At 39.6% G+C, this 22644-nt stretch overlaps 2 protein-coding genes across 4 annotated transcripts in view; one reads left to right on the forward strand and one right to left on the reverse strand.

Moving 5' to 3' along the window:
- TATDN1 (TatD DNase domain containing 1) overlaps positions 1-18950 on the reverse strand; it is a 48786-nt gene extending 29836 nt beyond the window's left edge. For 2 of the 3 annotated variants that reach the window (XM_008564574.1, XM_008564570.1), the window contains exons 1-3: positions 18918-18950; positions 2690-2755; positions 273-322 (exon numbers count right to left, since the gene is read on the reverse strand). In XM_008564574.1, the coding sequence (XP_008562796.1) occupies positions 273-322; positions 2690-2755; positions 18918-18939 (138 nt within the window). In that variant the 5' untranslated portion in view covers positions 18940-18950. Of the gene's footprint in view, positions 1-272; positions 325-2689; positions 2756-18917 lie in introns of those variants that run through there. The other variant, XM_008564581.1, reaches the window with a different exon arrangement.
- A 90-nt stretch (positions 18951-19040) lies between these two features.
- Positions 19041-22644, forward strand: part of NDUFB9 (NADH dehydrogenase (ubiquinone) 1 beta subcomplex, 9, 22kDa) — a 6653-nt gene continuing 3049 nt past the window's right edge. The window contains exons 1-2 of the mRNA XM_008564589.1: positions 19041-19182; positions 22284-22476. Coding sequence (XP_008562811.1) covers positions 19082-19182; positions 22284-22476 — 294 coding nt within the window. The 5' untranslated portion in view covers positions 19041-19081. The remainder of the gene's footprint in view (positions 19183-22283; positions 22477-22644) is intronic.

Below are 22644 nucleotides of genomic sequence, written 5' to 3' on the forward strand. Positions count from 1 at the left end.
GTGCCTCTTAAGAAGCCTGGATTCATATAGGCTTAAAAAAATTATTTTTTCAAAGAGACCTTGCCATTTATCACATTTATTATCACAGGGAAGAACTATGCATGAGGTTGTATAACTTAAATTGCTGTGAACAGAATATTTTTTTTCTATTAAATGTAGACAATATGTACCCCAAGTGTGGCATTAGCTCTTTTCCTTCTACTCTGCAGAATTTTTATTTAAATTTAGTTAAAAAACAAAAAACCTCAATAATAACAAAAAACAGATGTTACCTTTTTAACGCCAATCTGAACAGCTCTCTCTATTACATCCTGTAAGTCATCTGTAAAAGACAAACCCCACATTAAAAAAAAACGGGCAAATAAAAAACCCACTAATCTGGGGCCGGCCCCGTGGCTCACTCAGGAGAGTGTGGCACTGGGAGTGACGAGGCCGCGGGTTCGGATCCTACATAGGGATGGCCGGTATGTTCACTGGCTGAGCATGGTGCGGACCACACGGCGCCAAGGGTTGCAGTCCCCTTACCGGTCAGAAAAAAAAAAAAAAACAGTGAGGAACTGCAGAGGCTACATGATATGTGATATAACAACAGACACAGAAACAGATATGAAAACTCAGCAGTCTTCTACTATTGCAGTCATTACAGAGATTTGAAAAATATAAAACAATTCCACTCATGTTGCTAAATTTTTTTGCTTTGGAAAATAATCATTTTTCATAAAAATATGCTATTTATGTTATATAGTAGTCTAGTGTTATTTTTAAATGCATTAATATTTAAAAATTTTCTTCATTTTGATTTCTAATATAGTATATATCAATAGATAAAACCCACATAAGCAAAAGTTCTTGCTCTTTGGGGGTCATCAATAATATTAAAGAATGTGAAGGGGTTCTGAGACCAAAAAGTATGAGAATCACTGAGTTAATGTATATGGATGAATTCTCTGTAGAGAAATTTATGGTGGTTGGCAAATAAGTGTACATCTACAGCGACAGCCATTAAAGTCCACCTTATGGTTAGAATGCCATCTTTGCTAATCTGTTAAAATGAAGATGTCACTAAAGAGCAATGTGTTGATGGTGCACATTCTTCTTTCAAAGAAGAGATTTAAGTACACTGATGTATCATATTTTTTAAAGCATACTTCAAGAGTCTCACTAAGCTAAAATGAAGAATTCATTATAGGTACAAATCTAAAGAGAAATCTAAAGGCCGGCCCTAAAATTTAATTTAATTTAATTAATTTTGTCAATATACAATGTAGTTGATTATTATGGCCCATCACCAAAACCTTAGTGTTCGGCGCCACACTGTTTTCAGTATCACTTTTTTAAAGGGAGATCAATATTAACTTCTAAGCTGAGAGGTCAGAAATAAGTGGACATCAAAATAAAACAATCATGTAATATAAATCCATTTATTAACTTCATATTTAAGTTTAACAGTAAATGTGACTGGAATTCAATTGCTATTGCTTCTAAAGTAGATACAAAATTTCTTTTAGACAAAAATATCAATTTTAATTAACTATACTAAATATGGTCACCAGTTTTGCTAGATTTTATAAACTAGTAATACTAATATTGACCACAATAAAACTTATTTTATAAACACACATACAAACATTCATACACACACGAGTCACAGAGCATGAAATCTATTAAGTGCTACAAAGACAAGAAAAGCAGAGTGTAATTTATTCAGTATTCTATCTGTAATATGTAAGAGCCATGTTAAAATATCATTTGAAATTCTAAATGAAGTAGAAAAGTTAAGTTTTGAGGTAAGGCTTGAGAAAGCTAACATCTACCTTTCTTCTTTCAAGTGGTATCTAACATCCCCTATATTTAGAAAAGCTTTTACCTACTACCATCTAAAAGTACAATAAGATTAGCTTCTGATTTAGCTTATCGAAAAGTGCAATTCTACTTCATTCATAACCACAAAACCAAATTTTCCTTTTTACATTTACACAGTAACAAGTACAGTCAAATTTTTGAGGCAATATTCAGACTAACTGTACAAATTCTGCTTTAAAAACTTGTCACCATCATTTCCTGTTTAGTCATTTCTCAGCTGACAAAGTAGGCCTTTTAAATGATCTTACATGATAAATACAAGCCAGTTTGCTTTTGTCTAAGCTTTCCATCAATCTCTGAGGTACTACTGTTCATTCCCACTTATGAAGTAGGGAGAGACTTGGATGGAAAGGAGTAAAGACAAGACAGGGAAGGTAGGCAGCAGTGTACCTCCTTAATCATACGACTGTCTTGTCACCCAGCTGAAAATGTTTTTGAGAAACTAGACATTATGATGTTCTATAGTAAGTGATTTTTGGATTATGTACCCTACTGTTCAATTGCTTAAAAGACTATTAAACACCAACTACTGTTTGGCTTTTGTGCATTTGGTTATTTAAAGTCCTATATTCAAAATTACAAAATTCTACAAATAAGAAGAAGGCTTTATTAAGTCTTTGTTATTATAACAAAGGTGCTTTATTAATGTTCAGGATCATGGTTTACCAATACAGCTTACATGAATTTTGCTGATTATAATTTTATCAAAGATGCATAATGAGTTCTTTAATATTTCATTTATAAGAGTGGATTATGCTTTTCAAGATCTCATTGAGGCAGAAAATTTGTCTTCATAGAGAAACGGTTTAATAAGAGAAATATTTACCTTGATGCTTTTGAACCCCCCTGTAAATTCCTCTGAACATAGGATCTGTCAAGTTGATACCAATATCTGTGAAAGCAAAAATAAAATAACTGATTAATCATTGAGTCTCAATTTGAAACTTGTACTTTAAATAAAAGTTTGTTACTAAACTTTTCATTCACTAAACACTCATTCACTGAAACAATATCCAAGTACCTACCACTTGTCAGCTACTGTGCTAGACACGCGGGATATAAAGATAAGTAAGATATAATTCCTTGCTCTGAAGAAACTCACTGCAGAATTGGTAAGGCAGACTCATTAACAGACAGTTATGAAATACTGAAAGTAAACACTGGTACTACAGAACACAGAAGAGGAACACCCAACTTAGTGTAGTGGCTTGCTCAGAAGAGGCTTCCAGAAAGAAGTAATTCCTGAACTGAATCTTAAAGGATGAGTTAGAGTTACCCAGTGGAAGAGAGAAGACTGGAGACAGAGGAGGCAGTAGGAGCAAAGCCTTGGGTGTGAAATAGCACAGTGCTTGTGGAGAGCTACAGGCTGTTCCAGCTGCTGGAGAGAAGTACAGTATAAGACAAGGGAGAGCCAGAAGAAGCCAGACCCAGCTATGTTACAGACACTTGTTTTTTCTTTCCTTTTTTTTTTTCCTGGATGAATATATCTTTAAAAAAAAAAGATAACCAGTAAGGGGATCTTAACCCTTGACTTGGTGTTGTCAGCACCACACTCTCCCGAGTGAGCCACGGGCCAGCCGCCCTTTATTTTTGAATCAGGAAAAATTGTTCTTAAAAAGATTTGAGGGCCGGCCCGTGGCTCACTCGGGAGAGTGCGGTGCTGATAACACCAAGGCCCCGGGTTCGGATCCCACATAGGGATGGCCGGTTCGCTCACTGGCTGAGCGTGGTGCTGACAACACCAAGTCAAGGGTTAAGATCCCCTTACCGGTCATCTTTTTAAAAAAAAAAAAAAAAGATTTGAGAAAATGCTTTTACATTTTTAGAAGGATTTCAAGAACAATTAAATATTCCCACATTTAAATAACTGTTAGAATGAGTATAACTGGGCAACCTCAGGTAAGTCATTTACCTGTAAATCACACCTATATTTAAAAAATGGTGGTAACAAGTTTCTTGCTTACATCAAAAGGTTGCTTTAAAAAAACATATTAAAGAGTGTGGAAGCCCTTTGTGAACTGTAAAACGCTGTACACTTTGACATTAACCAAATTCATGATTGTTGCTTTATTCACAATTTGTACCCTACTTTCTTTTAAAATGAATTTGAGGCCTCTTATAATGAAATACACAAACTCTTAAGAGAATTAAAATAGAAAATAAATACAAAACCATCTAGGGAAAAGAGAACACATACTCCAAATCCTAAATTAAAATAGTGTGGTGGAAACCTCTTTTAGCAAACAACTAGACTACAATTCCTAGCCTTCCATGCAGTTAGATGTATACATGTGACAGGGTTCTAGCCAATGGGCCCTCAAGAATGGAAGTGATATGTGCTACTTCCAGATATGACTCAGAAAGCCTCTCATTGGGTGCTTCCTCATAACAAAGGATGGAATGGACATGAAGACTGATCTTGGAAGTCAAATTTTTTTCATGGTTTTTAAAAATATATATATTTTTTAAAAATATGTTTTTAAATATATATATATATTTGACACATAATTGTACACATTTTTGGGTACCGTGTAATATTTTGATACATGTAAACAATATGTAATGATTAAATCAGGGTAATTAACATATTCATCACCTTAAAACTTTATCATTTCTTTGTGTTGGTAACATTCGAAATCTTCTAGCTATTTGAAAAAGCACAATAAATTATCACTTACTATGGTTACCCTCCAGTGTTATGGTACACTATATTAACCAACGTCACCCTATTCTCCCTCTCCCCGGCCTTCCCAGCCTCTGGTAAGCACCATTCTACTCTCTACTTCTATGAGATCAACTTTTTTAGCTTCCACATATGAGTGAGATCATGTGGTATTTACCTTTTTGTGCCTGATTTATTTCACTTAACAGTGTCCTCCAGGCTCATCCATGTTGCTGCCAATGACAGGATTTCATTCTTTTTTTAATGGCTAAATAGTATTCCATTGTACAGCCACTTGTCTTTAAAATATTAGATGCAACAGGAAGCACTGACGGCTTTTAAGCAGAGGAGTAAAATTTACTCTCTGGACATCTCATTCTGACACCTTTGTGGAAGGTGGGATTTGAAGGGGACAACTGGAATTAGGATGTCTCATTTGGAATCTGGCAATAGCTCATATTTGCAATGAAAAAACCCTGAATTAGGGTAATGGAAGTGGAGATGCAGAGAGGTGAATAAATTATTTACAAAAATACTTCAAAAAGTACATGGAAAGATTCATATTATCTTTTAATTCTATTTTACCATAAACTTTTAAAAGTACCTTCAAGGCCAGCCCGTGGCTCACTCGGGAGAGTGCGGTGCTGATAACACCAAGGCCACGGGTTCGGATCCTATATAGGGATGGCCGGTTTGCTCACTGGCTGAGCGTGGTGCTGACAACACCAAGCCAAGGGTTGACATCCCCTTACCGGTCATCTTTTAAAAAAAAAAAAAAAAAAAAGAAAAAAGTACCTTCATATTTCCTTTATTTGCCAAATACTATGTAAGGAGTTAGGGGATACGGAAATGAGTAAGTCTCAGTACTTGGTCCCTGACCTCCAGGAATTTACAGTCTACATGGGAACTACAAATATAATTTGTAAAATAATAAGCTAGACTATAAGCAACATGAGGCAAGAAATTATGTTTATCTTCTTCATTGCTCTATCACCAGAACCTAACACAATGGTTGGCACACAGTAGAACCTACCATAATAGTTGCCATATAGCATAGGCCAAACTTATTTATTCATTCTGTAAATAATTATGTGCATGGGAGCACGAAGGAGGGGCACTACAGTTTTGGCAGGTTTATGGGAAAAGCTTCACAGAAGAGGTGGGTCTTGAGGAAAGAGCTTAGGCCTAAGGCTGAAGAAGAAAAAGGGTGTTCTACATACAGATGTCTGGAGGTACTTACTGTATCTAGAAAACTGGAAGAGCTTCATGGTATCTGCAGAACGGTGGATCTCAATGGAGACAAATTTTGCAGCACCTCTCCCTCAATGTTCCTTCCTCACCCCCAATATTTAGCAATGTCTGTATACGTGTTTGGTTGTCACCAAAATGAAGGGAGGTACTACTGGCATCTAGGGTTGAGGTCATGAATGCTGCCAAACACCCAAACAATACAGAGGATAGCCTCCCACAAGAAAGAGTTATCTGACCCCCAAAATTCAAGTGCTGCTGTTGGTAAATCCTTCTATAAAATATAAGACAACAAGGGGGACAACAAGATGTGAAGTAAGACTGTTAGTTATAGGCAAGAAAAACACTTCCCTTGTTTAAAATACATATCCTTTACCTTTTAGCTCTATAAGGAGAAAAATTGGGGGTGAGGGAGGGGCAGTTACCTACCAATAGACCCCTACATTATTTTTGCTAAGTTTCAGCTTCTTCTTGGTATGTTCTCAGTGATTTCTACCAAGCTGGCCCCCAGGAATGTGCCGTCCCAACATTAAGATAAACTTTGAAAAATGAATGGGAACTTGGATAAACCAAGAGATAGCAGAGAGAGAATTTCAGGCATTTGAAACAGCAGGAGAAAGTCACAATGAAGAAAACTACAAAGATATTTGGGCAACAGCATGTCAATAGAGATGGATGGGAGGACAAAGTCACAACTGGTAGCCTTTAAAAGGGCTACTAACATACAAACATCATCTAATACCATAAATACACTATCGGGGTTCAGTGGAATGGCCTAGATCAGAAGAAATCACCAATTAGTTTCTTTTCACATATGGAAAGGAAATTAGATAAAGATGTGGGGAGACTGAAAAGGAAATCCAGTGAAGAGAGGAGAGGTTTTTCTGCCTAAAATAATCCTTTATAGGACATCAGTCTATGGTCACCCACCATTGCTGATCATCAGAAAAACAGAAATGGTCTGTATCTCCTCTAGCCCATTTCTCCTTTGTGCAGTGTTAAAGAAAAAATTAATGATGACACTTGTTAAAGATGGTAATGAATCCTTTATTCAATGAGGGTTTTGCAATAGGTAGGAGAGAGAGGTACTTAGAATACAAAGACAAGTGGGGTTTTACAGCCAACAAATAGTGTGGGGATCAGTAGATGGAAAATTACTAACACAAAACATTGGGATAAGGGAGGATTCTGGCTAAATCCAGCTCGACAGATTCCTGCTGAAGGCAGGCCAGAGTGCTGGAATATCTAGGGTGAGGAATGAGTTGACCAGATAACAAGATAGGGATTTTCCCTAAACTGACCCAGCAGAATTGCTGCTACAACTGGACCCAGGGGGCCAAGGACAGAGCCAAAGGTTGGGGCCTAATCAAGAAGCCAACTAAGGGCAATCTGGCTCAGGTTTCCTCAAGGAGTGTCCTTTTTAGCAGCAAATAAATTAGTATTTTTCCAAAGCAATCTTTAGTAAACAAAGTGAAAAAACACATAAAACCAAAAAGTTAGCACATTTAACAAAATTAAATGAACATTTATGACTCTAATTTTAAAAGCTAATTGAAGATTAGCTTGGAGGTTCAGTTTATGAAGCCATTCCACATCAGTCTCAACCCTAATGGGAATGGGTGCTAAACCATTTTTCAATGCCTATTCTGAGGCAGATGCTGGTTGAGGCCAATTCCAAGAGACACCACTCCTTCTTAAAACCTTCTTCTGAAGGGTCAGTCCCTCAGGCCCTGAATCACAGTGTACTTAAACTTCTACATGCAGGTTTGGACCCAGGTATGTCTCAGGCTTTCGGGTACCCTGCACTGGCTCAGCCAACAATTTCTTCCCTTTTCTGCAAGAATCTATTGGGACTTAGAGCCCTTAGCCATTTTCTTTCTGACATATGGTTTGCGTAATAGGTATTCCTTAGCTAGTTATTAACTTCTTCTGTCCTTTGATGAATAGGCTGCTTCACCTAAGCCAGGAGGTTTGGTGGCAAATATCTTCTTTTTCTGGACTCTATGATTCACATCCCTTTCCTCTAAGAAGTTTTCCTCTCTCCTATACAGAACGGCTTCTGGGATATAAACCACTTCTTCACCCACCAACCCACAGCAAATATCTATAGGGTGATTAAGATAATCAACAAGTCAATATAGAGGGGCCAAAGAAAAGTTCAGTGATCAACTAGAAATATTCAATTTCTGAACAAGTTCCAAGAAATACAATAAAATGGTGGAAGTGCAGTTATGCAGTTATGGAAAGAATAGGCTTTGGAGTCAGAATTCCTGGCACTGCCAATTATTAGGTGAATGATCTTAGGCAAACAGGTGGGCCTTTCTGAGCCTGTTTTCTCACTCGTTGGATGGGCATAGAATTTATCCTTTTAGCAATGAAATGTGGCTTAAATCCAAAAGTGAGTGTGAAAGCACTTTGCAAATTAAAAGTCCTATAACATGTAATTATTATTATTACTGAGCAGAGTACAAACACTGTAAAGTGTTTGAACAAACGGAATTTTGTTATTATTATTACTGAGCAGAGTACAAACACTGTAAAGTGTTTGAACAAAAGTGTTGTTGAACAAACGGAATCTGAGTCAACATTAGCTGTATTGTCATACCACCCAAAGTGGTTAATGCTCCAAATCCAAGACTGCATTATCAAATAGCCAAGTGTGAATCAATGTTTTGTACATAAGACTCATGATGCAACCACGAAAATAAAGCCAGACAAAATCCTACTTATTTAACTTTTTCAGAATGTTCAGATCTACGGGCCGGCCTGTGGCTCACTCGGGAGAGTGTGGTGCTGATAATACCAAGGCCCCAGGTTCGGATCCCATATAGGGACCGCCGGTTTGCTCACTGGCTGAGCATGGTGCTGACAACACCAAGTCAAGGGTTAAGATCCCCTTACCGGTCATCTTTTGAAAAAAAAAAAAAAAAGAACGTTCTGATCTACAATAAGGGATAGTATCTTTTAAATTAAAATAGTTCCTACCAGGCCATTGCAGGGAACCCTAAGCATTTTCTAATTGTTAAGCTTTCCCTTTTCCACTTGAGAAACTGTTTTAGAAACTCTATGCTCCACTGTAGACTCTGGCCCCTGCCATTTACCCTGCTTGCTTCTTGAGCCTGCCCTCTATGAGATAACAGCAGTCTCACCCCGCCCACCCTACCCCTCAGGGGCCAGAGGCAAATTAGGGTCCTTAAGTGACCAACAGACTGTGTCCCACAATCAGCCAATCCAAATTAGCAGGACAGCATCCCTCATTTACATAAGAGGGCCTGAATGGGAACCTGTGAGGGAAAAGGGCAGGAATTTAGGCTATATAAGGGGGTCTTTTCCTTTGTTCTGGGAGACACTGGTTTAGGAGTTCTTGCTCCTCAGTGCTCTCCTTGCTTGCAAGCAAAAAGAGGAGCTGTAACACTGAACAAAGAGCTGCAACTCTAAAATAAAGAGCTATAAAACTACAACACTGATGCTGGTCTTAGATTCCTCTGTGCATTTGCACCACAACACTGGCAACTAAACTAAAAAAAAAAAAAGTAAATAAATATTGTATGGAAACCAATTTCTAGCCAGATCTAGCCAACGACAGTAAATAGTTTGAAAAACTAAGAATGTAATAGATGGGGATGGGAGGGAATGACAGGAAGAAAAACAAGGCAAAGTGGAAAATTACTACTTTATGATTAGGGAGGAAATTGAGGGATTCATACATTCAGTGACATCTAACCCTATACAGATCAGCAATGCTTCTTTTCCACCCATTTTTTCTTTAAATAGCTGGCTTTAAAAGCAGTACTTTGCTTTACTGCTAAAAACTACTTCACAAATTAATGAGTTTTATTTTTCAAAACAAAATCGAGTGGAAAACTGTTTGCAGTGTTTTAAACCAAGAGAAAGCCAAACCTCCAAACTGAAGCCTCATTTTTTGGGCTCAGTGAATCATGCCATATCCCTGTCACCTGTAATCTAGGGGTACAAAGGGACAGTAAAAAGGTATTTAAAATTGTTTCAGATTTTGTTAGACTCTGTATATAACTTTAAGTTTACAGGAAACACAGGGGATAAGAGAACAAGCTAACTAATGCTACTATTAGCAAACAGACAAAGCCAGGAGCTAGGACTTTCTGTGGCCCAGTTGCTTCAGCAAGTCAGAGCCATGAAAAAAGAAATGTGCTAGATCAAAGGGTTGGTAAACAATGGCCTGCAAGCCACTGCCTATTTTTGTTTGCCCCCAAGCTAAGAATGATTTTACATTTTAAAGTAGTTTAAGAAAATAAAAAAATAATATTTTGTGACATATGAAAATTATAAGTCAAGTTTCAGCACCCATAATGTTTTATAGGAAGATGGCCACACACATTTGTTTACATACTGTTGATGACTGCTTTTGAATATCAAGGTGTGAGATAGTAAAAACTGCTGATAACTAAAAAAAATCTGCTCTGATCAGGTCACCTAAATTGTAGTGCCTTGGGAAATCTGGGATGAGTCAGTAGTTGTGTCCTATGTCCTGTAAAATATTATCCTAAGTCTCTTTTTACATAGAAGCAGACATACTGGCACCAGAAAAGTAATACAATAACCTAGAATGCTTCTTGTAACACTTACCCTAGAGCCTAGATCCTTGCATGTAGGATGTAAACTAGTAACAATCCCAAATCTCTACATCATGTACAACCAATAGAAAAACTGATATAATGATAAGGGGTCTGTCTTCTTCTGTCCTTTGATTTTTCCTCTTTCTTGTGATTATAAAATGCTAAGCTGTGCTGTCCCCTTTGGAGTGCACTTCTCAGGGCAACCTGACCTTTGCATTTCCCTGGTTGCAATCATCATATTGGCTCAATAAATCCTATGCTTTACATGTCTGCCTCAGTTTCTTTTAGGTCTACACTACAAACTGCTTTCTCCTATTATACTCCCATATTCACAACACTTTTAATACTTCACTTGTGTGGGTTTTTTGCTCCCAACAACCAATTCTCTGACACCATCTGGTGTCCTACAATTTAACTCAATTCTGACACCATCTACCTAGAGATAGCATCAGACCCCAGAGCTTAAGGGCTTAGTCCCACAGGACTGCCCCCTACTTCAGATGCCAATCAAAAGCAGTAGGTTCCCAGGTTACCCACAACTTCTGTTCAACTTGGCTACAAATCAGAAGTTCCAACAACCCTCTTCCAGGGTTCGATCATTTGCTGGAGCAGTTCACAGAACTACGGAAAGCACTTTACTTACTTTTACCCATTAGTTTTAAAAGGAAACAACAGAACGTACAGAAGAGATGCATAGGGCCAGATATGGGGGGAAGGAACATGGAGGTTCCATGCCCTCTCTAGGGTACATCACCCTCCTACCACCTCCATGTGTTCAGCCACCTGATAGCTCTCCAAACCCCATCCTTTTTGGGGGTTTTATGGAGGCTTCATTATGTAGGTAGGATCAGTTAAGTCATTGGCCATTGGTGAACAACTACACCTTCAGCTCCTCTCCCCTCCCCAAAGGTGGGGCTGGATAGGACTTAAAGTTCCAACCCTCTAATCACATGGTTGGTTTCCCCTGGTAAACAGCCCCCATCCTGAGGCTATCCAGGAGTCACTAGCTGTCAGTCATATCATCAGAATCCAAAAAAGACATCACTTTGGAGATTCCAAGGATTCTAGGAGCACTGTCCCAGGAAATGGGGACAGAGACCAAATATATATTATTTATTTATTATTATTATTTTTTTTAAAAGATGACTGGTAACAGGATCTTAACCCTTGACTTGGTGTTGTCAGCAACATGCTCTCCCAAGTAAGCTAACCAGCCATCCCTATATGGGATCTGAACCCGTGGCCTTGGTGTTATTAGCACCACACTCTCCCGAGTGAGCCACGGGCCAGCCCAAATATATATATATTTTATGTGACAGGATCACGCAAGTGCAGAGTTGAATGGTTGCAAAGAGATCATATGGCCCACCAAAGTCTAAAATATTTACTATATGGCCCTTTAGGAAAAAGTGTGCGAACCTCTGCTAGATTTTAAAAAAGTAAGAAACAACTACATGCATGTCTCTGGGTTGGATACTATTTTGGACATGACCGCCCATAAAGGACATTTTGGGGCCAATTAGAAAAATTTTAGTATGGTTTTGATATTAGTTAAGATGAAAATTTCTTGAAATGGAAAGGTGGAGACTGTAATTAAAAAAAGCAGATTACAAGGGTTCTTTTTTTGTTTAGTATTTATTAATTTATTTGTTTAGTATTTATTAGTATCTTATTTTGTTTGGTATTTGTAGAGAAGATCTGGAAAGATAGACACGAAGGTATTAGGTGTAGTATAGGGAACTGGAATATGATGTTTTTTATTTTCTCTTTATTTCTATATTTTGCATTCTTCTTGCATAGATATTCTCATTTTTTGCTGTATTGTGTAGTCTAAATGAGGATCAATGCAGTCGGGATTTTGGTATGTAATAGTTGCAGCTAAAAATATTTTGAGAATGTCATTTGTAAATGACATTTAGTTGGGGAATAAAATATAAAAATTACACCTATGGGAAAAGAAAGGCAAAGATAAAGAATGTAAGTTGGGCTAAAGAAATTCTCATGCTTATCATCATAAGGTGCCACCTTCTGCTTGGCAAAATAGCTCCTGGAAGAGAATGAATAGGGGCAGAGGAGTCTAGGGTAAGAGTGCACAGTGTGCTGGGACTCTTCTGAATTCACAGCATTACTTTGTGGTGATGGAGGGTGAGGGGTGGAGGTATCTCTCAGAAGGGGAAACTCTTGATAGGCTCGAGTATCAACCCTGCCCCCTTGGAGTCCCTGGGTCGGTATACCACTCTTGGGAATGGAGAAAACACAGTGAAAAGACTGGTGGTAAGCAGTGTAGTTATTCAAATATAGAATCAAGAGAAACAACGGGGCCAATTTCTTTTCCATCACTGAATGAAAATGTTATAAAATTTGAGAAAGTTAAAAAAAATCTGATAAAAACAAGAGGAGTGTGTAAAGAAGTCTAAGAGTAATGATCCTCCTATGTTTTATTTCAGGAAATTGATGTTACATATAAGTTAACAGCTAAATAAAAATAATTCCAAATGTCTCAATGACATTAATTACATTTTTTTCTTAACCTTAAAGGAATCTCTTGTGGTGAAGAAATACATACATTTATCACAAATTCAGCAATTTGTTCAGTTTTACTTTAGGTTTTTCCTCTTCTGATAAATTCAAATACAATTAAGTACTTTTCCCTTAAGATAGCAAATATGATAAGATGCCATTTTTATAAAATTATTTCATATTTGTCTTACTCTATATATACTTAGATGTGTTATTTGTATCAGCTTATTTCTCAGAGGTGGTATTTTAGATGATGTATTATTTTCTTCTGTCTACTTTTCTATAATGCTAACATTTTAATAACTATGGCATATCTTTTGTATAATAATAAGAAGTCATCATTTTTAAAAAAGTAATTACAGTTGTCCCTCCATATCTGTGAGTTCCACATCCACAGATTCAACCACCTGTGGATCAAAAATATTTGAGGAAGGGGAGAAAGAAAATTAGGAGGAAAAGTTTACATCAATACTGAACATGTACAATTTTTTCTTCCTATCATTATTCCTTAAACAATATAGGATAAAAACTATTTATACAGCATTTACATTGTATTAGGTATTATAAGTAATCTAGAGATGATTTAAAGTATACGGGAGGATGTGCACAGGTTACATGCAAATACTATGCCATTTTATATTAGGGGCTTGAGCATTCCTGAAAGGTCCTAGAACCAATCCCCACTGACAATTCTTTTTTTTTTTTTTTTTCTTTCCTTTTTTGTCTTTTTTCGTGTCTGGCAACAGATCGCAACCCTCAGTGTCGCGCCCGTACCGGACTGGGACCGGCAACGGGATCGCAACCCTTGGTGTCGCACCCGCACCTCGCTCAGCCAGTGAGCGGGAACCGGTCTGTATGTGGGATCCAAACCCTCAGTGGGAGCGCCGCTGCGCTCCCAAGCGGCGCACTGTAGCAGTGCGCCACTGGGCCGGCCCCCCACTGACAATTCTATTTGAAAACAATGTCAACAACCTCTGTCCCCCTTCCTTGGCTCTCTCTCATTACCTATATACCTCCCTCAAAAGTGTCTCAATTCTTCTAACCATCTTCTTACCCTTTGTTTTCTTTTTCTAGCACATCTAGACATGAAGCTGGACAGTTTTTGGAATATTGGAGTTAGGACAGATAACTATGCTACAGCATAGTGTTTCAGGCCATCAACAGTGGAACAGGGCCTAACTTTCTCCTTAAATATTTTGGAGATGCTTCCTTCTCCGGAGCCCTTAAGTTTGGTGTTCAGAACACAAGGAGAGCCTGTAGTCTATAGTTAGAACCACAGAATTTTAGTATGGAAGAACCTATGTGGGTGCTAGCCCTCAGCAGGAGGTTAGACTACATAGGCATACCATACCACATTCAGGGCAAAGAGAAACAAAATGTAAGCCTGGTTAACAAAGAGAAGGATGCCTTTAGAAGACCAAGGGAAGTGCCATCACAATCCACTGTGAAAGAGGGAGTTAGGTGAAGAATACAGGGGCTTAGCTTTAAAACTGTAGAATGGGTACAAAGGGAGCTTCAGATGGGGACAACCTCAAGCCCATCACCTTCTCTCAATCTGTATATACCAAGTAGGTGGATTTTATCTCTTAATCTCTCAAGTCTATGTATTCTTTTCCATCTTCACCACTACCCTAACATTCAGGCAACCAACTCCAGACTCACCGACACTCTGGCCCCTTCTATTCTCTTCTCCACCTGACACAAGGTTGTTTTTCAAACAAAAATCAGATCATGATTCTCTTCACTGGACTCCTATTACTCTTGGGATAAAAACCGAAGTCCTTAACATGGCATGATCTTAGCCCTGCTAACTTCTCTAGCTCACTCTGTACCACTCTCTCTGCCTCCCTCATTTCTCTGCTCCAGATCTACTGGTCTTCCCTCAGTTCCTCAAAAGTACCATGTGCTCTCTTGCCCCAGGATGTTTGCACAGGCTGTTCCATTTAGAACCTTCTCCCTGCCTCTCTTTTCCTAGTTAACTCTTATAGTTTCTTCAGAGCTCAGTCCAAGTGTCACTTCCTTCCTTTTCTGATGTCTCAGTCTAAGTTTTGTTCCTCACCAAATACATAGAGAACCACCATGTTCCTTCTCTTCAGTGCCCTCTTCTCAGATTACAATTACGGCCAACAGTCATTAGTGCATTTATGAGGTTGTTTGTGTCCATCACTAGACTATGAATAGTTTCTGCCTACCATTAATTCCTAGCATTTAGCACACTGCATGGCACACAGCAGTGATTCAGTAAATATTTGTCAAATGTATGAATAAGTTGCCCAAGGGAATCCACAACAAACAAAAATAAAAAACAAGATCTCCCCTGGGAAAATGAAATTTGTACAAAAGAGATGACCAGAGGCCCCAACCAGCCTGCTGTTAGGGACACCAGGCAGGGTCAGAATTCTGATAAAAGAACACAACTGCAGATAAACCTTAGATACATAAGAGCTCCCGCCAGCTGGATGGTCCCAAAAGGTAGTACAGCTACTGACATACTGCTGGATACTCTCTCACTGGTTTATTTGGGAGAGAGGGAAAGCTGCCAGGATAAGAATCATCTAAAGCTGTGTGCTTCTCAAACTGGGAGTGTTCTGGAAAGTATGTAATGTCTTGAGATTTCCTGGGGTATCAACTTTACTTCTGAAGATTTAGGTGATAAATATCTTTTTAATTTAAAAAGAGCACTATGCTATCTCAAAGACAAACACAAGACATCCAAAGAAATTCTGAAAATGCATCAAGATTCACACACCACTGCTGCCTCCCCTACACACTGTGGGGTATACATTTACTGTATGTCCTTAAATGAACTTCGGTGGGTGAGTTTTAGAGCACTGATGGGCCAGCTTTGACAGGGACGTTCCACTGCATCCCAAGTCCCATTACTTGGCAATGATTAAGTACAGATTCTTATTGCTTTTCAGATTGAGGATATAGTTGCGTGTGGGATGATACTCAAGATAGAGTCACAAAAATTAGACTCAAGTAAAACCTAGAATATAATGTTGTAGAAGTGTCTCCTCAAAGTGTGCAGCCAGTGTTTCCCATAATAAATAGTTTTGCCTCCAGTCCTCCTCCCTCACATCAGAAACAGTGTTAGGATATAGTTTCGACGAACAGCCAGTTGTTATGCGATTACAGAAGAAGGAAATGCATGATTACAACCTGGGGGTGGGTCAGCTGTCCTAAACCAAAATCTAAGGCTGCTTTTATAACACTGGTTTAATTTTTCATGCAATTGTTTCATGTAAAGCTTGTTTGTGTACAAATCTTACATGGGTCTAATATTGTATTTTTTGAAGTATTACTTGTGATTCATTTAGTAGGCTGAGAAACCAGTGAAGTGCTTCATAGGTAGAATTTTTTAAATGACATACAATAAAAGATTAAATATCAGAGAAAGTCATATAACAGGGGCTGGCCATTTAGCTCACTTGGTAGAGCATGGTTTAAAACAAACCAGAGTAAATCTGCAACAAAGACAGAATGTGTAGTATGATCCCATTTTTGTTTTAAAAAAGAAAAAACAACCCTGATATGTTTGCATATATTTTTATGAGTCTGTATAATTCTATTTCAAAAGTAGGGAAGGGAAGGATATATAGTATATTAAACTTTTAACACAGTTACATCAGGAGCACAGGATTGAAGCAGACATACAGAAAAAAAAATTTATTCCAATTATTTATTGCAATAGTGACCTTTAAGAATTATTTTCTCAAGGTCGAGGGTTCAGATCCCCTACTGGCCAGACACCAAAAAAAAAAAAAATTCTTTTCTAGCTTATCTTTTCTGGTTCTGATTCCTTTATCAATTTTCTTATCACTTTAGCACTTTAGCACTAAAACCACATACATTCTGTTACCTACTCATTCATCCATTCATTGAACAGTCATTGTACTAAGCTCCTAGGGAACAAATACCACTGAGTACCTGCCTTAAAAAGAATTTGATCTAGTGGGAAAGGCAGACATATAAATAGTTAATTAAAAATAATGTGGTAAAGGGTAGAATTATGAAGTCTTAAATAACAAGCAAAAGTCAGTCAGGCAATAGGGTGGTCAGTAGGACATTAGAGGCAAAGGAGACATTTTGGCCCCAAACTGCCACTCTAAAACCCTGTCAGAGGTAAGAAACAGCATATAAAAGTGTTTATAGAGCATATAAGGGATAAGGCTAGAAAAGTGAGCAGGACCAGATCAAAGAAATGCTTTGAAGTGCTGTTTCCGAAGTGCTGTTAAAGCACATCAGCTATCCTGAGGAGAGTAACTGAAAGATTTGAAGCAAAAGAAAAATTTAGTTGATTTGGCTTTTAGACAGACCACTCTGGGGGCTATATGGAGGATGGGTTTAAGGAGACATAACTTGCGGCAGTGACTTAGTTCTATATCACAAACATGCATCTTTTAAAAAATAAGTGCCCTTTCTTTGTGGGGTAGGTACTTCATGGCTCTTTATTCTATCTCCCTCATCAACTATGTCACAGATTGGGGTGGACAGACTGAGACATCACATCCTAGAAAGTGTCTTACAACCTTTGAGGACCACCTCCCCAACCCGGCTCTCTCACAGCATTTTTAAACCTTTTTTATGGCACTTAATACATTCTCCCCTGCATTTGCTTTTACTGTACATAGGTCTTACCTCTCCAGTCTGAAAACTAACTGCACCACTAGATTTTTTATATTTCCACAGTACTCAGCACAATGTCTTTGGAAAAAATACTGCTTAACAATAACTCTCAGATCTAAGTTTATAATCCTAACTTCTCTTCTGAGTGCTAGACTACATTTCCGATTGCTGGGAAGATGTTTCCACCTGCATGTCCTGTAAGAATCTCAAACTTAACCTAATCCAAATGGATCTGGGTATCTCCCCGCCCTCTGCCAAACCAGTCACGCTTTCATTTCATATTTCGGTATTTATTCATACCCTGAGTCACCTTTGTTCACTCTCCATTATCTGCCATAAACACTCAGCTGCTAAATGCTGTGCACATTTCTTCCATTTCTCTCTCTTCCATTGCCCTTGTTCAAGCTCTGAAACGCTTCTCTGCTTCTCCCTACAGCCCCCGCCCCCACCAACTAAACCTATATAATAGCTATCAGGATTATCTTACTAAAGCAGAGATGTGATCACTGTCATTTCCTACCTTCAAGTGGCTGAAAACTCCACAAAGACAAGGATCATGCCCACTTTTACCCAGAGCAGTATCCCAGGGCCCAAGATTACCGGCCCATAACTGGCACTCAAGGATTTACTGAATGAATGCTCCTTGTCAAAAGTCTCAGTGAAGCTCCACTCCATACAGAGTAAAAGTAAACTCTGAGACATTCAGGCCCTAAGTTATCTTTTCAATCCTAGCTCTTACAATGTCCCTCAGGTTTTCCTAAATGCCTGGTAACAAACTTTCGTACCCATTTGGATTTCTGCCCCATTCCCTCTCTCTTGCTTATCGATGCTGAATGGATCACTGTGCCTGCCAAGTAAAAGAATTTGTTCTTCTCCCCATTTCTTGTGTCCTCCATCTTCTCTACCCGATGGTGATGCCAGCACAGCTGGGACCGCGTCTTTGTGCCCAGCATTCCTAGGCCAGTGCCAGGCCCACCAGAGGCGCTCAGTAACTGACATGAACCAGCGAATTACTGAGTGAACTGGTTTTTCTCAGCAGGCATCCTCCCGGTCACGGAGAGGGGAGAGGCGGGAGGTGCAGGTGGGCTGGAGAGGAGCAGTGACTGGCTTTTCGGGGGTTGTTGTAAATTGAACACAAAACACATGCTGAAAAGAGTACAAATCATAACGGTTCGGCTGGCGAAATTTCACAATAAAAACACACTCGTGAAACCAGCACCTAGATCAAGAACCAGAACATTCATTACCAGCCCCTAAAAGTCTCCCCGTGCCCTTTTCTTTGAGAGGCTCCTTCAACCCTCAAAAAGCCAGAAAGCGCAAGTCCTGGGTCCTCTGGCCGTACTGAGAGACGACCAAGACCGGTCAGAACAGTCCAAGGAGTGGGTAAAGGATCCTCTTACCGATGAACTTGAAGCGGCTCATGACAGGAACCCTCACTCCTCCCCGGCCGAAACGGAAGTGGATGTCTGCGGCGCAGCTCTTCCGGCCGCCTCGCCCCGCCCCTCGGCCGACGACATCCGGTTCCGCGGCAGCCCCCGCGACCGCTGAAGGGGAGCGGGCAGTCATGGCGTTTTCGGCGCCGGGAGCCTACCTGACTCACCAACAGAAGGTGTTGCGACTTTATAAGCGGGCGCTGCGCCACCTCGAGTCATGGTGCATCCACAGGTGGGAGCGGGGGAATCCAGGGCTCGGGGAGGTGACCCTGGGGGCTCCTGTAGAGTCTGAAAAGGCCCGGGGGACCGGACGGCTCAAGGCCTTCGGGGACGGCATTGGAAGCCGGCCTGTCGCCCCGCAGAGCCCCCTCCCCCGCCGTAGACTCGGGTTCGAATGCAGACTTCGCCGCCCATAGCTGTGAGATCTAGTAGAATTGCTTTTCTGGTCTAGGCCCGGTGTCTTCAGTAAAAAAGTATGCAGGACCCAGAGCAGAAGGCTGCATGAAGATTAAGTGAAATGAAGGAAAGTGCCTAAAACATAATTGTCATGGGTCCAGGGGTCACTGAATAATCTCTCCATGTTCTTCTCGCTCCCAATATTACAGTAACAAAGTATGAATTTTTTTTTTAGCCTTATTTTACAGTTTAGGGGATAGGCACAGAGTAAATTGCTCATGGACATACAGCTAGTAAGTGGCCGAACCGGGATTAAAATTTAGATGTTTGACTCCACACTCCCATCAGTTTTTCTCTTTTTAGCTTCGTCCTTTTTATTACCTTCACATCTTTGTCATCTCCCACATAATTCTCTTCTTTTCTCCTCTATGCATCTGAGACCAGTCTTAGAACATAGTGTTAAAATATATAGATTTTCATGATCTAAATGCAATGCAAAGTGGGGTGACAACGTAAGATGTGTGAATGCTAGGACTCCAGTCTCTTATCAGAATCCTAAAACCTAGTCCCAGGAGAAGGGCTTCTGGGAAAAACCTCTAAGCGATGGAAAACTGAGTAGGCCTGGAAGAGTTGCAGAGGGTATCCTTGAAGCCCAGATTACATTATTTGTCATTTTTGGAAGGCTGTCGACATACTTCTTTGCTAGGCAGGAAGATGGCCAGGTACAGGGTCATAGGATTATTAGTTTCTTCCCTGAGCTTTCCCTATTTATTCATTTGACAGAATTTTCAATTTAGGTTCTATGCTGGATGCCAAATAAATCTTTTTGGGGGTTACAGCAGCTAATGGGTTAGTGGGGGAAATGGACAGATAAACAAAAGATAACAAAGAGAATTATCAGTCTTAATGATGAAGGAAGTCAAGCCATCAAGAATCCAGGTAAAGCTGAACTACCACTGGGAATATTAAAGTTCATAGTCATGGAGGAAATGATAAAACTAGCTATTATGACAACATTGGCTCAGCATTTTTAAGTCTCACATCTTTTCTCAGTCCTTGTCTGAATTTCTTCCTCCATTTGCCCTCACAGTGCTATTTATTCTCTATGGTTCTATCTTAGGCCATGTATTGCTGTATGTACTTTGGACAGCCTTGTTTTATGCTGGGACTCGAGTTACCACCAATGCTCATTTGTCTCTATAGTGTTAGGTTCGGCGAGATGGAGAAAGGGGAGAGAGAGACCCGAGCCAGGTGCTATTTCAGCCAAAAAGCTTTATTCCACTAACAAGGAGGGGAGACTGAGCCAGATCAGTTCCCTCGAACAAAGGAAAGCAGGGGTTTATAAGCCTTTGAGGGTCTGACAGAGTAATGGGCAATTTCGAAATCAGTGGTTTGCAAGGTGACAAAGCCCTTGTAGTCTGCTAACATCTGGTCGCTTAGGGCATAGGCTTCTAATTAGTGTTGCTGCTATATCAGTGCAAAGCACTTCAGCCCGAAGCCTGTTCCTGCAGCCCACAAGACATTCCTTTGATGATAAAGGTCATGTTTACCCTTTCCCAGGGGAGGAATTTCGCTGCTCAGTTTTTAGAGCAGAGAAGGGAAAGGGCGGGGAGAGAAGGGTGCAAAGTTGCTTTACCTGGCTGTGCTGATGTTAAGCTAGCCATGAGGCCTAATATATAGTGGTATTTCTAATTGTTTGTTAGATTGCCTGTTGTTCTCTGAAACTCAACTTGTCTAAATTCTTTAAAACCAGACTCATTTTCTTTTCAGTCTCCCATTTTGATTATCTTCCCAAATTCCCTGCCTCAGCTAATGGCATTTTATTAGCAATTCAGTTACTAAGCTTTAAATCTCAGAATTGTTCTCAAGTATTCCCTACTTACCTCTCTGCTGATTACACACATACTAATACTCCATGTATGAGTATGATTTTTGTGAATTCTCTCTCCAGTGTAATAATATTAGTAACTGACATTAATGAGCACTTAAGATGTGCCAGGCACTTTGTGAAGTGTGTTTATGTGTTTTAGCTCATTGAATCTTTATGACAACCTTGAGATATAGACACTGTTATTAACACTTTTATAAAGGAGGAACCCCTGGCCTAGAGACACTAAGTAACTTACCCTAGATTACACAGCTAGTAGTGGCAGAGCTAAGATTCAGGTGCATGCAATCTACCTTGAGAGGCCACTCTCATAATTTGGTAGTCTGAATGTCTCTCCTACTTCCTGTCACCAACACAGCTGCCTGCTTCAGGCCCTTGTGATCTGTGTCCTGGCTTATTGTCACAGCCTCCTAACTGATCTCTGCCCATCATTTCTTCAGAACCTGACTCTAGGGCTCAATTGGTTAGAATGCAACCTTGTAACACCAAGGTCAAGGGTTCAGTTCCCTATACCAGCCAGCCACGAAAAAGAAAATGTAAAAAATCAGAAAAAAATAATCTGTAGAACCTGATTCTAACTTATCTAAGGTCGTGCAGCTAGTATCAGAGTCAGGATTCAAATCCCGGCCTATCTGATTGGAACATAGTTTCCACTATGTAACACCTCCCTTCTTAATCAACTTTATATCTCCAAATTTTAGCCCAGTGCCTAGCACAAGATAGGAGGAAATTCAGTAAGAATGTTGAATGATCCTACAGAACCAAAGCTTTTCTCTTTTGCTAATTCTCCTTTTTCTTTTAAATCATCATTACTTTGTTAGAAAAGCAAGGAGAAAAGTGGTTAGGCTATATTTTTCACCTGCTGATGTTTGGAGGGCTGCAGAGGAAGCAGTCATAATGATATGGCTACTCCATTGGCAGAGTTGGGAAGGTGCCAAGAAGTTAAACTATTCATCCAGAAGGTGTTAGTGGGAATACAGCCTCTTGTCAGTGATACTGTCCACTTAAATAAATAATATTTCCTATCTCCAAAATCATTTTGGTTTAAGGGACAAATACCGGTACTTTGCGTGTTTGATGAGAGCCCGATTTGATGAACATAAGAATGAAAAGGATATGATGAAGGCCACGCAGCTGCTGCGGGAGGCAGAGGAAGAATTCTGGCATTGTCAGCATCCACAGCCATATATCTTCCCTGACTCTCCTGGGGGTACCTCCTTCGAGAGATATGAGTGCTACAAGGTAAGTGAGGATTACAGTGGCGGCTGCCTTCTGACCGCTTTCTGTTTCTCCGGTCCTAAACCTCAGCCTTATAAACCACTTGCCCTTTTTTTTTTTTTTTAAAGATGACCGGTAAGGGGATCTTAACCCTTGACTTGGTGTTGTCAGCACCACGCTCAGCCAGTGAGC

Source organism: Galeopterus variegatus, unplaced genomic scaffold (genome assembly GCF_000696425.1).
Source record: "Galeopterus variegatus unplaced genomic scaffold, G_variegatus-3.0.2 Scaffold188, whole genome shotgun sequence".
Taxonomy (NCBI): Eukaryota; Metazoa; Chordata; class Mammalia; order Dermoptera; family Cynocephalidae; genus Galeopterus; species Galeopterus variegatus.